Source organism: Astatotilapia calliptera, chromosome 6 (genome assembly GCF_900246225.1).
Source record: "Astatotilapia calliptera chromosome 6, fAstCal1.2, whole genome shotgun sequence".
NCBI lineage: Eukaryota > Metazoa > Chordata > Actinopteri > Cichliformes > Cichlidae > Astatotilapia > Astatotilapia calliptera.
In genome coordinates this window covers 28500584-28516432 of record NC_039307.1, presented here as the reverse complement: position 1 = coordinate 28516432, position 15849 = coordinate 28500584, and the positions used below count along the sequence as shown (strand labels likewise).

Here is a 15849-nt window from a genome sequence, read left to right as displayed (position 1 = left end):
CCCCGCCCTGGAGCCAGGCCCGGGGAGGGTGCCCGAGGGCGAGCGTCTGGTGGCCGGGCCTTAGTCCATGGGGCCCGGCCGGGCACAGCCCGAAGAGGAGACATGGGCCCATCCTCCCGCAGGCCCACCACCCGCAGGAGGCGCCATAGGGGTCGGGTGCATTGTGTGCCGGGTGGCGGCCAGGAGTGGAGGCCCTGGCGGACTGACCCCCGGCTGCCAAGACTGTTTTATATCAGTGAATGAAAAACAGTCTCACCTCATGTTTCTGTTCCGGTCTTCTCTCCGGAGCACTTCCTCTCTGTGCTGTGAGGTCAGTTCAGGGGCTTGACTTTCACCACATCTTCATGTAATGAAGATCTGAAGACAGAAGAAAGCCCCACTCAGATCAGCTCTTGACTGTCACTCGCTCTGTTACCGACTTACTTTTAACCCACTGGTTGTATTTATAAGGTCATTGATTGCTTCACTTCTTTTTTTCACAAATCTGAGCAGTTGCATCCAAACTGGCTGCTAATCTGTGTGCTGTAATCACAGGTAATCCCTGAGGCTGTAGTAAGTATGAGTGTGTGAGTATGAAACTCCTAGCATGTTGTTTGTGGGCTGTAGACAGCATTTACAGGCACACGCTTGTTTAAAGGTCACAGTGATGGAGGGAGACTAATAAGCAGTGACAGCATGTCCTTTAAAGTGATACGGAGTAAGGTCATCACCAGGGCAGCGTAGTAAAGCTCTGACTCTAATAACACATGACGTTAAAAAAGTAAACTATCAAACCACAGATGACCCTGCATCAGCCCCAAATTCCAAAAAGAGTCGCAGCTAAAGGGGATTTTCATTTTACAGCTTCATTTGTGGCTTTTGATGCTTAACATCAGAGAAAACTAAATGCAAATATTAAGACTTCATGTTAACTTCTCAGCTGCTGCAGTAAATATTCAGATTGCAGAGGTTACAGAGGTTGCGACTCACTCCTGTACGGGACCACGCCTGTTGTGTCTGATCCCAGGTGTCTGCTTCATGACGTTAATATAAAGGAGACTGTTTATTTGCTGTTCTTCTATCCACCAAACAACCCTTCCAAACCCAGGGATGATTACAGCTTTCTCTGACTAACCAGGCTAACCTTCAGCAGGGAGAAGACTTTTACTACCTGCAGCAGTGAGAGTAAAGAGCTGGCTCTTCAGGTGTCGCCCTGAGCTGTAGGATAAGGAGGGATTGAGAGGAGCATAATCCCTCGCACATGGCTAAAGCGCCTTTGATCTGGAGATAAACGTGCCAAGTCACGAGCTGCTTGACATCTCATGCTTTGTAGTGCTTCCTCTGGAAGAGATGCAGCCCAGTGTTGAACCTGCACCACTCACTGCACCAGTTGACCACAGAAAGCCTTACATAATAGTTTCTGTTATGGTCCTGGCAGATCTGAGGTTTTCTCCTTTTTCCTCCCTCTGTTGTCTCTCTTCTGTCTGTTGTAGCTCTCTCTCACTCTCGGGTGGAGTAACGGGCTGGCGTTTTCTCGCTTGCCTGACTGCAGGTGGAGTTTCTTTCTCTGAGGCTTTCTCCACCACACCCATTCTGCACTGGATCATTGACTCATGCTATTTGGGCGACCGTGGCTCAGGGGGTTGGGAAGCGTATCTATAATCGGAAGGTCGCCGGGTCGATCCCCGGGCTCTCTGTCCTGGTCGTTGTGTCCTTGGGCAAGACACTTTACCCTACTGGTGATGGCCAGAGGGGCCGATGGCGCGACATGGCAGCCTCGCTTCTGCCAGGGCAGCTGTGGCTACAACCGTAGCTTGCCTCCACCAGTGTGTGAATGTGAGAGTGAATGAATAGTGGCATTGTAAAGCGCTTTGGGTGCCTTGAAAAGCGCTATATAAATCCAATCCATTATTATTATTAAGGACCAACTCAGGCTGCTGCTCTCTATCAGGTTATTGTTGGTGTTGTCATCAACCTGGCTCTCTTGTTTGTTCTCTAAAGTGATAACACTAAGTTTAAAAGATACTTCCAGCCTTTTCCCTGGATCTCCCTGGAATCCCGTCTGCCTGCCAGCTTCCCCTCGTGCACCTGTTTAACACTCAGACAAGTACAGTCTCAAACCATCAATGTAAAATCTCATCATACTCACCTTGGAGGCTCCTCCTTTCCTCTGTCCTCCTGCCAGAAACTTCATTCCCATGTTTAAAAGAATAAAATCAGTAAAACTTCTATCATATCAATATATTTAAGTAGTGCTTTATAATATGGCCTGTGACTTAGGGTACAGTTGCCTTATTATTTATGCAATTCCAACCAATTTTATCAAAAATTAGCACATAATTATAATTTATCTACAAATCCTTGTGGATACACTAGAATAACGGAGTACCGATTCAACTTTTTACAAGGAAAAACAAATAAATCTACTGTAAGTAATCTTTGGCTTTTTACATTTTATTTTCTTTTATATTTGCTTCCATCATAGACATTTCACAGTTCAATTGTCTTCCTGTATTACATATAAAAATGCAGTTTACTACTGTTTAGTTATTTCTTTTCTTTCTTTTTAAATTTTCTACACAAAAGCCACTTCATAATACCCCTGCTCCTCAAAGTATTGCATATTTACAGTAAATACAGTAAAATGAGGAAATGCTTTTTTGTGCACTACGTAAAATTACTTACAGTATAATTTGTGTCTTCTTTCCTGTAAAATCTTCAGTTATCACACCCTTATTCTAATCAAACTACCAGTCAGTTCAAGTAAAACACATTGAAATTCTATTCAGTTCAAGGGCAAACGCCCTCTTAGTCACAGGTCGTATTATTATTAACCAAATCTAACATTGCACATTAATGTTTGTGGGTTTTTTATTTGACTGTTGTAGGCGTGTGATGTGTTTTCCAGTGTTTACGTGACTGACAACATTCACCCATTCATGCAGTCTATCCCAGCTGTCACAGAGCGAGAGGCGGGGTAAACCCTGTACAAGTCACCAGTCTGCTGCAGGGCTTGACTGAGACCAGTCTTACCATTTATCTATCGATGGGCGACCATATCAACGACTCCTGAAGAGATGAAACATGTCTGAGCTGTAACTGTGTCCTCAAAGAGTAGAAAAATCACTATCAATGTATCAAATCCTTGTTGATTTCATTAAGCAGTTAAATGGTATCTAAAACAGAAGACAGGATCAGTGATTTTAGAAAATGAACTCATGTCTATGTGCAATGGAGAATTTTCAGACTGTCAAGTTCACCTCGCTGAATAAAAAACTCCACATTATCCTGCTCTGTCTCCGTGTAATCTTTTAGATATGTCACATGACGATGTGCCATTTATCGTATGCAAACAATAGTCTGACTGTATTCTGTGATCGTGGCAGATAGATAGCTTATCTCTATGAATACTGATAGGCTTACAGCCCCTCTCTGTAAAAAAACATGCAGAACGCTGTCTGTGCTGTTGTTTTTTTATCTCCTCATGATGCTGCATTATGCTTCTATTATCTGCTGTCTGTCTGCATGTTAGGATGGATGACTCATTTACAGTAGACCTGTGTGTGCTGCATTTTATGGTAATAATGGTAATATATACATACATATATATATACACACACACGTCTACATTTTACAGAGTGAAACTGGGTAAACTTGAGGGATGGGACACGCTTCCTTTGCTATGAGGTCTACATGTGCCTGCAGAACAGGGATAGAGGAGGGTTTTCCAGGCTTTCCTTCTTGAATGGAGCAATGATCTTACATTTAATGTCAGCTGTAGCACAAGAAGAGCGACCAGTCAGTGTGCAGACAGCTTTCCAGTGTTCCAACATTGTGTGACGCATTTCAGGTCAGCGTAAATCATTTATTCCATCCATCTGACATGGTGATGGGCACCTAACTGAAGAGCGGGAATCCCTTGGGAGACAATCGCCAAAAATGATTAATGTCAGCTCGAAAAGTTTGTTGAAGTCATCACGAGGCTGAGCAGATTCCACCTTGTGGGTGTCCAAGTGACAGTCAGGTTTGTTTGGTGTCCTTACCGCGACCTTGAGCTATCTTTTTTTAGGAAATTGGAATCAGAAAAACATGATTATTGATTTTTTTTACTATGTTGCTGTGTACAATCATTCAAAAACAAAAAAGTCATGGCATTAAACCAACGGGTATGTAACAGCAAACCCTCTAAAATCTCTGAAGAGGAACTGAAAAGCCAGAAAACATTCTGAAAGCTGAACTTGTCCTTTCAGGTTAACCCTGTGGCATCACCATGGCACCTCTGAGGTCTTCCTGAGTATCTATAACATCATCTGTATGAATATTAAGGAGACACTACAGAAGGGCTTAAATCAAAATCATTATGGATGTACAGAGTAGATAAGTGTACTGTCAAACAACTGAGTCCTTGATGGTTTTATCATTATCATTCATGCATTTGTCAAAGATTCTTTTAGGTGATGTACACAAACCTCAAAAAAAGATTCTTCCACACAGTGAATACACTTCTAGACCTGCTGTGTTAACATCCTGGCTTTAATTTTACAGGAAGAGAGACAATTCTCAGACCAGCTTTTGAATGATCATACAGTATTATATAATTTATACAGCATTATTAGTTTTGTGGATTTGTTTTAACATTCTGCAATAAACTATGCATATTTGTTTCTGAGAAAAATCATTATTACTGGGAAAATACAGCAGAGGGTGCAGTTTATGAAGGCATGATGTGGTAAGGTAGGTGGAGACAACCAGGTGTTTGAGTCACAGAAGAGCTCAGACATACTCTGCTGCACTCTAGTGGTGTAAACATAGAGGGGGAAGTATTTTTCCATACACTGAGTCACTAAAATTACTAGATCATCTTGTTAAAGCCTAATTTTCTGTTTAACACAGAGATCACATTTGTTTGTCACAGTTATATGATAGAAGCACAGGTCTATGATAATGCACTCCCCAATAGCAGCAGCCTCCCTCAGCAGTGTAATATTAATGAGCAACAGTAGATTCAGGGCTCAGATTGTGAATCCACGGAGCAGAAATAGTTAGTTTAGCAAACTTTCAGCAGTATTTCTCTGTAGAAGGTGTAGTTGTTGATTTCACCATCGTACATCATCATGCCGACTATTAAATATGCACAACTTCAGCCTGCTCAGCAGACCAGATTCTTCAAACATTCATGATTATTACCGGATATCCATCTGTTCAATTAGAAATCACTGATTCTCAAACTGTGGGGCGGGACCCATCTGTGGGACACAGCGCCACTGTAAGTGGACCTTGGATGAACAAGAGGAACATTATAAAATAAAATGACTTCTGAAAGGAAAACTAAACAAACATGAGTTTGCTGACGCTCATGTGCTGATCTTTCATTTGTTGTTCTACTTGGATTTATGTAATGAATTCAAAAGTGCCTCCAGTGGGGGCGTGAGCTTTTCTGTGCATGCAGAAAAAATGTTAAAGAAATGGGAGGAGCAAGTTTCCAGTTGACACAGCAATGTGATTTATTTATATCAGCATCAGAAATATAAAGTGGAACAGTAATAACACATTTCGCAGCCCTGCGGTCTAGTGATCAGAGGTGGTCATTTTCTTTATGTATTGGAGCTTTTTTTGTTTTTTCCATCATGAAACTTCAGATTTAGAGATGACCGAGCAGAGCAGCAGAGCACCTATTTGCCTCAGCTGTGAAAACAAAAGACAAGTCCTATTCTCAGAGAATCACATCAGAGTACAAATACATCCTTGGGCAACGAATGCTACAGTAAGACAGGCTTGTTGCAGTGGGGTTGGCGTGTGTCAGTAACGAAATACAACAGATAAAAATGACTCACTCCAAACTTTATAAAGTCACGTAACTTTTAAGCAGCGCTACAAAACTTGTAACGTGACGAAGGTGTTGCTGTACAGAGCTGACAGGACACTTTATAATGGAAACTAATGTTACTATGGTAACCATTCCTTAAATGCAGAAGCTGTGGTGATGAGAGCGAACAAGCATTCAAACTCACAAGCAGCTCTGCTGCTGTAAGCTGTTGTCATGTAATGTAAAGGGCACCCATTGTAAAGCTTAAAATGATGCCGCAGTTGTGGAAGCATCATCTTTCCATGAGGTCATCAAACAGTTGGAGTTTTCAGTTTGTTTGTTTTTTTAAAGAGTGGACATTTCCATGACTCAGCTTTGGTTAGAAATGAAGTGGACACTTTTCTTTTTTTGTCAGTGTAGTCTGAAAAAGGTTACATTTACAGGAGGGCAATCTTTCAAAGATCTTATAGGAGTCTAAAAGTGTCAGTTAAGGGTTTTCCAAAATGTTCAAACACATCCACTTGTTTTTTCATACATCAAATACATTTTAATGTAACTGCTCCAGACAGACATTAAGTTCAGAAGTCACTATTTTAGTGCTGAAAATGTGAGATTTCTAATTTATTTAGAAAACAAACAGCTGGTTCAGATGGTTGGACAAAAACAAGCATCGCAAATGATTCCTTTGGTTTGATGGGCTTGAAGATTACTTCTGATTTTTGCTACTGGTGGGATTTAAAATTCCTGAAAACATGTGTTAATAGCAACTATCACAGCCCTAAATAACTCTGATACTGTAACAGGAGGATCTATATTTAGGTGGCGTCAGGCCACACACAGTGGTTTGTCACACTGGGCCTATTGTGTCATCAGTCCATCAGCTTCATTTGCATGACAGGGAACAGGAAGACACTCGCAGCGTGTCCACACCCTACAGGTCGACCCTTGCTTTTTAAACATCTGTGCGTGCACACATGATTTATTCTCTTACTCTTTATGTTTTTATGAAATATAAACATATGAATGGTCAGAAAACATCTTTACATTATTTACAAAGTGACCAGCAGAGTTTGACTTTGATGTGATGGAAGGCAGTAAAGTTTCTACTCTCCTTTTACAATCAAGGAGCTTCTACTGGTGATTGATTGGCTACATTAAGCTTTAAGGCAATGCACTGTTGAGAGTGTTGTTTCCATCAAGGCAATGGCACAATGTATTCTAAAAGGCAAGTGGTGCAAAGTGGACGGCGGTGCTGCACTTACATGATGTTTACATTACTTTTTATTTTCTGAAATATGAAGAACTTCCAACATCTGAAAAGCAAAGACCGTCGTTTGTCAGCTCCTGCTGCTGTACTGAAGATTTTTACTGAATCCTTAAAAGCTCATCAAACCATCTGAATTTACAAACAGCTAATACTTCATTTGGAGAAACATTTGGTTTGGTTGCACTACAGAAATAAACAAAAAGTATTAGCGCACACCTCAGAAATCTCAGTTTGTGTTTCCATGTCCAAGCAGCTCCTGTCAGTGTAATCTGTAGCTGGTAGTTTTGTCCATATAATGCATATACTATAACATTATATCATCTTAGCATGTTTATGTTCAATTTGTGTGATGTAGAAGAAAATGTATAACCTCTGCCAGCTGTTTTTGTTCACACTGGTGCAACAAAGTATCTAATCTATTTTTGAGTTTGTCATTCGTGAACCATACTTTTGTCCTAGAGTCATTTTTGACTGAACGAAGAGAAAAATGGAGTCGCAGCCTGAGAAACTCTCTGAACATCTTATTCTGAGTGTTTTTAAATGCTTGAAATTGTTTCCAAGAATTTAAGGAAAAACCTTCAGTACAGCGAATCTTTCTTTTTTAATAATAAATTTATCACTGGGGATAAATTTAAATGAGCCTGTTTCTGCATCGTGATGATACTCATGACAGCAACAAACTAGATCCAGGCTGAATTACAACCACGGGCTTACTGTTGTAATTGAATAAGCCTAGAGAAAATATGAGACGACAATGTTCACAGTAGAAAAATTAGGTCAGACTCTAAAAACATGACTGATGATGGCATCAGTGTCTTTGTGTTTCTGTTGCGCTCGGTGGTTTTCTTTCACAGCGTTAGCGTTTTTTTCATGTATTAGCTGAAACAGGAAACATTTCCCACGTGCATGTCTACTCCAAAATATTATGGAGGAGTCCTAACACATTTACAAACTACTGATACAGTACGAGAAGTACCACGGTTGGTATACACACTGGCATAATATGTGTGACTTTTATATATTGTTGTAACATTAATACAGTATACCAGGAATTTCTTAAAAAGTGACATTGCAGTTATTTTTTTGTAAAACTGATCTGATTTTGTCTACATCGTCATCATCATGCAGAACCAAATGAACAAGTCTACTTTTTCTGCTGGTGCAAGGCCACTGCGATCGTTCTGAGGTATCAAGCAAAAAGAATCACAAAGCAAACGGAGCGCTGTTAGTCTACAGGAAGAAGCAGCAAAGTGAAAAAGACACCGTGACAGCAGCGAGGTGAGGTACAACAAATCTCGTAACCCTGAATGAAACAGACGCTGAAAGTCGGTCTCAAATCTGTCAGAGCTAATTAGCAGCTTTATGTAGTCGTGTCTGACGTCAACAGCGTCACAGACACCAAAACATACTGAACGCAGACAGCTAAGCAGGCAAAGAGGCTGCAGTGTAAAAGCACCAATTCGCCATTTGTCAGTTTAGATTTCTTCCGACCCTTAGAAACAAAAACAAAAAACAAGAAGAGGAAATGAGGAACGTGTGCACTTCATTGCATCTTGCTCTTTGTGATTCGTAAACCTGATACAGAGCCAGCTACAGAGGGATTCTTACACAGTGAGAAAGCTTAACATGCTTTTGTTTGATATGCATGGATAACTCTAGACGAGCAGAGCGAACGTGAGTTCACGCCAAAGCAGGTAAAAAAAAAAAAAAACAAGCAAAAAAAAAAAAAAAAAAAAGTCCTCTCTTCCTGCTTCCTGTTATCCTGCAGTCAGGTTTTTTTTTGTTTTGTTTTGTTTTTTACTTCCAGCTCGGCTTCCTGCTTCTGCTGGATGTCATCAAGTCTCTGGGCTGCACAGACTTTTCAGAGAAGCTGCTAGATTTACGAACGTTCTCACGTGCTACAGGGGGAGGCGGGGTCTCGCTACGGTAGGTGCTGCAGCTTGTTGCCTTCACGCTTTGCACCCGCCGCAGGCTTGTTGCCTGTGGCCGCTCGTCACTGGTGTGACCTGCGTGTGATGCCCGGGTCGGCTTTTGTCGACCCAGGAGGGAGGGGCTGCGAGACGGGGTGGAAGGGACCGACGGAGGGCCCAGCTCTTTCCTGGTCCTGGAAGACGAGGCCACAGTATTGCGGGCGAAGCTGGGGACTCCAGAAGTGTTTTTTGCACTGTGTGTGTGTGAACTGCTGTTCTCAGGAGATGTCTGAGCTTGAGCTTGAGCCTGAGCTTGAGCTTGAGCGAGGGCTCTCATAGTAGAGCGGCACATCTTCTCCTCAGGCGCCGGCTTGGGAATGTTCCTCACGGGTTTGGCGCTTGGCTTGTGGATTGAAGCTTTCCTAGGCATTGAATCACGTGCCCATCTAGAAACGCTGCCCGTGAGAGCACCTCCCTTCTGGGCTTTTGACTCATCAGGAGGCAAACTGGAGTGCCGAGGAGGTCTCGTTGTCTTCTCGCTCCTTCCTCTTGCCGGAGTGCTCTGGTCACGGGGAGGCCGCCGTGTCTCCCCGCTATCGTGAACTGCAGGTTTCTCTGCTCGCCTGCTGCTACCTGTCCTGGTCAGCTTGGTAATAGGGATGACTTTCCGCATACCCTGGTTATCGTTGTTGGCCAGCGTTCGCACACCATGGCCTGCACTGGTTTTGGTTGCTTTGCTGCCTTTGCTCTTTGTAGGCGCTGGCTTTCGGCTGCTTCGTTGTGCATCTTTCCCCGCAGTCTGTTTTCCTTCAGCGGTGTCGCAGCTCTCCGTGTCCCACTCTTCTGTGGTAGTAGATGGAGCCATAGATGCTGCATCCACAGATTTGGGGGCTGAGAGCTCATTAGTTGAAGCAGACTGGTCGTTGGGAGATGTGGATTGCGGGTCTTGCCGACTCTCCTGATCTTTGATGCAGTCAGCTGTTTGGAAATGAAGTCCTTCTTTTGTAGACGAGGATTCCACCTCAGAGCAATCCAAGGTGACAGAGATGTCCGTTTCTGTGCAGTCCATTATATAAAACATTGGCTTCTTGTTGGATACAGAGGTATCTAGTGGAAGAGGGGTATCACAGGTTGTGGATGAAACTGTGCTGTAGTCCTCTTCGTCTTTCTCTCTCTGAGGAGAGACCCCAGCCTGAGTTGGAGGAACTATTGTATCTTCCCATACTACCTTTAGATTTCCCCCCCTTTCCAAAAATGTATCATGTGAAAGGTTGTCCAGATTCTTGGGTGGTGACTGTCTCCCTATTTCCAGATCCGTCACCACAACGTCCCCCCGGTTGACAAAGTGCATGTGATTGCTGTTATTGTTTGGACTGATTAGGTCAAAAGCCTGAGGACCTCGGACTAAAGTATGCTTCTCCACACTAACACTCATGTGGCCAGTAATTGCTGGGTTGGGAATATGGGCAGGCTTCTGAAAGACACAAAAGGGCCGAGGCAGAGCGCTGCTCTCTGACACAGATGAGTAATTGTTGTTGTTGTTGTTGTCCCCGTTATCGTTTAGCTCAGAGGAAGAAAACTTGGCGTGTGAGACGATCGGCTCAGTTTCTGAATGCGGAGACGTTGCTTTTCTTTCACGGCCCAGTTCCCGGTTATTGTCCTGGCCTAACATCCAGGGGGCCATCCTCCGCTGGATAGGACGGCCTAACCGAGGTAGGCTGTTAAATTTTGAAAAGTCAGAGGTGTTCCCTGTGCTTCCGAACAGCTCCAAGTATCCCTGGAGTTCACGATCTGCTATGGAGGTCATGGTGTGTCGGTGTCGGCGTGCGCTGGCAGAACGTTCCAGCGGGCAGTGTGGACTCTGAGACCTCTGGAAAAACTCCAGGAGGCCCTCCTTGGTGAGCATTTCCACGTCGTTCTCGCTGCTGCTGCGACCAAATCCGCCGGTCTGATCCCCGCTCGACCACGCAAAACGCTTTTCCTCCAGTTCTTTGAGACGACGCTGTCTGGCTGCTTCCTTCAACTCCCGGTCCGTGTTGTCCTGATGGAAACAGAAATGTAAGGAAGGAGAATTCTGAGAATCAGGAACATGAATGATGGTGACATCCAACTCACTTATTTTTGAGTTTTTTTAACAGTGGATCACCATGAACAATTACCACGCATATAGAAGACAAGCAAGAAATGACAACATCATATGAGATTATAATAACCCAGAATTATTGCTTCACTCAAGCAGACCTTAACAGCTTTCTTGAATTTGATGCAGAAGTCCTGAAAGATCCGGAAGCCCTCGTCCAGCTTGAACGTGTCCTTGTCTTCACAAAAGAAATCGATGAGAGTACTTCCCTCTTTACGCAGATCCAGCCTGCGTCTCTTTAAGTCCTGAAGTGTCAGTGCTGCACTCTAAGACAAGAGACCGAGCACACATGCACACTTTTTATTCATAACGCATCATCCACTTTTACACAAGTCATTATCTATAGCACTTAAGTCAGCAGCTTCACAAATGTAGAGCGGGCTGGGTCCAACTTTCTGTACATGTGTCTGTGTACACAATGTATTACATAACTAACTGCTGCTGCTTCACCTGCAGGAAGGGCTCCAGCTGCTGCAGCAGCTCCTGGTCTCCTTGAACTTTCTCTTCCAGGGATTTGATTCGGACATACAAGGAGGAAAACTCCTCCTCAATGTTTTCCACTGAAATTCTACATGAACACAGGAGAAAGATATTTAAAACACACTTGTACTTGTTATTACATAAAAACTGACGGACAGGAGTGTAAGCAGTCTTCCTTATATTACTAAAAAAAAAAACAAACAAACATGTGACATTAATTTGATGAATGCACTTCCAAACTGTTGAAAATGTAGACCGCAGGGAGAAATGCTTTCAGGGTCTCTATCCTGAGGGCAGGAGGGAGGAGTAATTCTCTGCGGTGCAGTATCTGCACTGACAGCACACAGAGATGACCTTGTGAAGCTGACAGAGCCTGAGACTGTGCTGTGAATATAACTCCTGTTCTACACCTAAATTAGATGTCAGCCTGGTTAATGAGGCTGTGCTTGGCCGTATCAATAAAATACTACGGCAATCGTCGTCTTCAGCGCCTCATTATGTTTCCCATCAGAAAATTTGGCTGTTTAATAAATGTGATGGTGGTTAATTTGGAAATCATTTCATTTTACAGAGGCTTTACAGAAAACTGATGTCTGCTGTGCAACTGACTGATACAAACTGACACTTATGCTCTCACAGTCCTTAACTCACCCTGCTTCAGACTGCATGCACTTGGAGAATAAACAGCTTTTATACGAGTCCATTATCACCTCTGCATGACTGCAAAACTGATAATGGACTCCTACATTTCTCACTGGCAAGGATTTGATTCCCTTCGATTACCTGGCTGCACTCTGGACATCTTGAAGCTTCTCAGGAAACTTGAGCAACTTCTCGTCCTTTTTCTTCGCCTCCTGCATGGAGAGAGACATCGCACAGTCAACATCTAAATGTCTGATTTTGTACAAGATAAAGTGGCGTAGTTGTTGTGATGAAGGACCAATATCTGTATGGTGATGTAACTGCTTGGCGAGCCGTTCTTGGCTCTGTGCTGTTTCCTGTCACCATCTGCTGTCCACCTGCTCTCCTGCAGCTTCAGTGGTCAAACAGTTTTCTCATCACTGCTGTAAAACACTGATTTGAATTTCTTTATGACAGACTTTCCTACAGTGTTTGTACAGTAAATGCATCTTTGCTTATTGTGAGGTTAATCCAGCTTTTTTCAGTTCTGCTATCGTCTTGTTAATACAACCATAAACCTGTTAATATAACAATTCATCATTTTTAAGATAAATGCACAGAGTAGAGGTTTGACCAAGGCAAGGCAAGGCAAGTTTATTTGTATAGCACAATTCAACAACAAGGTGATTCAAAGTGCTTTACAGAGACATTAGAAACAAGAACAAATAAAAAGCATGATTTAAAATTGAATAAAACAAGCAAATAAACTAACTAACTAATTAACAAACAAACAAAACAGTATATAAAATCAAAACAGATAAAATCAGTAGTTAAATGTAAGTTTTGAAATTTAAGCTTAAAGTGTGGATTTGGTGCTTTATTCAAATGCAGCTGAGAACAGGTGAGTCTTCAACCTGGATTTAAATAAACTGAGTGTTTCAGCTGATCTGAGGCTTTCTGGGAGTTTGTTCCAGATATAAGGAGCATAAAAGCTGAATGCAGCTTCTCCGTGTCTGGTTCTGACTCTGGGAACTGATAAAAGACCGGATCCAGATGACCTGAGGGATCTGGATGGTTCATACTGGGTCAGGAGGTCATTGATGTATTTTGGTCCTAAACCATTCAGAGCTTTATAGGCCAGCATCAGAACTTTAAAGTCTATCCTCTGACGGACAGGCAGCCAGTGTAAAGACCTCAGAGCTGGACTGATGTGGTCCACTTTTTTGGTCTTAGTGAGGACTCGAGCAGCAGAGTTCTGAATGAGCTGTAGTTATCTGACTGATTTTTTAGGTAGACCTGTAAAGATGCTGTTACAGTAATCAAGCCTACTAACGATGCATGCATGGACTAGTTTTTCCAGGTCCTGTTGAGACATCAGATCTTTTATCCTTGAAATATTCTTGAGGTGATAGTAAGCTGACTTTGTTATTGTCTTAATGTGTTTTTCTAAGTTTAGGTCTGCATCCATCACTACACCCAAATTTCTCGCCTGGTTTGTGGTTTTTAGATGTATAGATTGAAGTTCTCTGGTGACCTGTAATCGTTTTTCTTTGGCGCCAAAGACTATTACTTCAGTTTTGTTTTTGTTTAGCTGGAGAAAATTGTGGCACAACCAGTCATTAATTTGCATTTACAAAGAGCCTGCACAGGGCCTCGGTCTCCTGGTGACATTGTGATATATATTTGTGTGTCATCTGCATAGCTGTGATAGTTTATTTTGTTGTTCTTTATAATCTGTGCCAGTGGGAGCATGTAGATGTTAAACAGAAGGGGTCCCAAGATGGAACCTTGGGGAACTCCACATGTGATACTTGTCTGCTCAGATGTGAAGTTACCTATTGATACAAAGTATTTCCTGTTTTCTAAGTATGTTTTAAACCAGTTTAGTACAGTTCCTGAAAGACCTGCCCAGTTCTCCAGTCGTTTGAGTAATATGTTGTGGTCAACTGTATCAAATGCTGCACTGAGATCCAGTAAAACTAGGACTGACATTTTTCCACTGTCTGTGTTCAGACATATGTCATTAAACACTTTGGTCAGAGCGGTTTCAGTGCTGTGGTTCTGTCTAAAACCTGACTGGAAGGCATCATAGCAGTTATGATTACTTCATTACAATTACTTCTGTGTTAAGAAGTAATTGAGCTGTTGAGAAACTGCTTTTTCAATGATCTTACTTAAAAACGGGAGATTTGAGATCGGCCTGTAGTTGTTCATTTGTGTCTTGTCAAGATTGTCCTTTTTCAGTATAGGTTTTATTACAGCAGTTTTTAGTGATTCTGGAAACACACCTGACATTAAGGAAAAGTTGACGATCTGTAACAGGTCTGACTCTAAAGTCTTTGAGACCTTTTTGAAAAAACTTGTTGGCAGGACATCTAAACAGCAGGAGGAGGAGTTCAGTTTACCTAAGATGTCCTCCAGGTCTTTGCTGTTAATAGGGTCAAACTGTTTCATGGTGTTTAAACAGTTTTTTGGTGGACACAGTACATATCCTGGATCTGCTGTTGATGTACCAATTGCTTGTCTAATTTTTTGGATTTTTTCTGTGAAGAATTTGGCAAAGTCATTGCAGGCCATGGTTGAATGAAGTTCAGCTGCCACTGACACAGGAGGGTTTGTTAGCCTGTCAACTGTAGAAAATAAGACCCGAGCATTATGGCTGTTTTTAGTGATGATGTCAGAGAAGTAGGACCTTCTTTCACTCCTCAGTTGTAAATTATAATTGTGAAGTTTCTCTTTATAAATGTCATAGTGAACCTGGAGGTTTGTTTTTCTCCATCTGCGCTCAGCTTTCCTACACTCTCTTTTTTCATTTTTCACCAGTGTGGAGTTTCTCCATGGAGACTTTTTCCTTCCAGAGATAACCTTCACCTTAATGGGAGCAATAGTGTCCATTACATTTAACATTTTAGCATTGAAGCTATTGACGAGCTCATTGACTGACCCTCTGGACAGGTCAGGTGTTAATGGGAAGACCTGGTTAAAGATCTCACTACTGTCTTCAGTTATACACTGTTTTGTGATCACTGCTATTGATATATTTGTGTGGGCTGAGATTTTACTTTCAAAGAAAACACAGTAATGATCAGACAGGCCCACATCAGACACAGTAACCTTTGAAATGCTCAGGCCTTTGGAGATCAGTAGGTCAAGAGTGTGTCCTCTATTATGTGTGGCCTCTGTTACATGCTGAGTCAGCCCAAAGTTGCCCAGAGTGTTACTCAGGTCTTTAGTCCCTTTGTCCTGAGGGTTGTCCACATGGATGTTAAAATCCCCAGCAATAATTACACAGTCAAAATTAGGGCTGAACGATATATCGCATTTGTGATAATATCGCGACATGATCAAGTGCAATTTTCTAACCGCAAAGGCTGCGATTATACTCTGGACATGTCCAAATTCATGGGCTGCATCCTCCTGAGGCCGCATTTGTAGACCGATTACGTCACAGCGACGCGCCGAAGGCTGTCCAAATTACTACCATATCCCAGAATTCATAGCGCGGCCCAGCCAAACTCCAGTTTCCAACAATGGCGGCCGCTACTAAGTTTTAAAATTACTCATACTAATCTTTCTGGGTCACAAAATAAACTTTTAACATATTTTCAGGCGAGAAAGTAGTTGTGTAAACATCAAATATCTGCTC

General features: G+C 42.4%; 1 protein-coding gene across 2 annotated transcripts in view; it reads right to left on the bottom strand.

Annotated features, from left to right (window-relative positions):
• Positions 1 to 8783: 8783 nt before the first annotated feature.
• Positions 8784 to 15849, bottom strand: part of fhdc1 (FH2 domain containing 1) — a 32618-nt gene continuing 25552 nt past the window's right edge. For both annotated transcript variants that reach the window (XM_026171505.1, XM_026171506.1), the window contains exons 9-12: positions 12366 to 12436; positions 11553 to 11670; positions 11204 to 11368; positions 8784 to 11003 (exon numbers count right to left, since the gene is read on the bottom strand). In XM_026171505.1, the coding sequence (XP_026027290.1) occupies positions 8850 to 11003; positions 11204 to 11368; positions 11553 to 11670; positions 12366 to 12436 (2508 nt within the window). In that variant the 3' untranslated portion in view covers positions 8784 to 8849. The remainder of the gene's footprint in view (positions 11004 to 11203; positions 11369 to 11552; positions 11671 to 12365; positions 12437 to 15849) is intronic.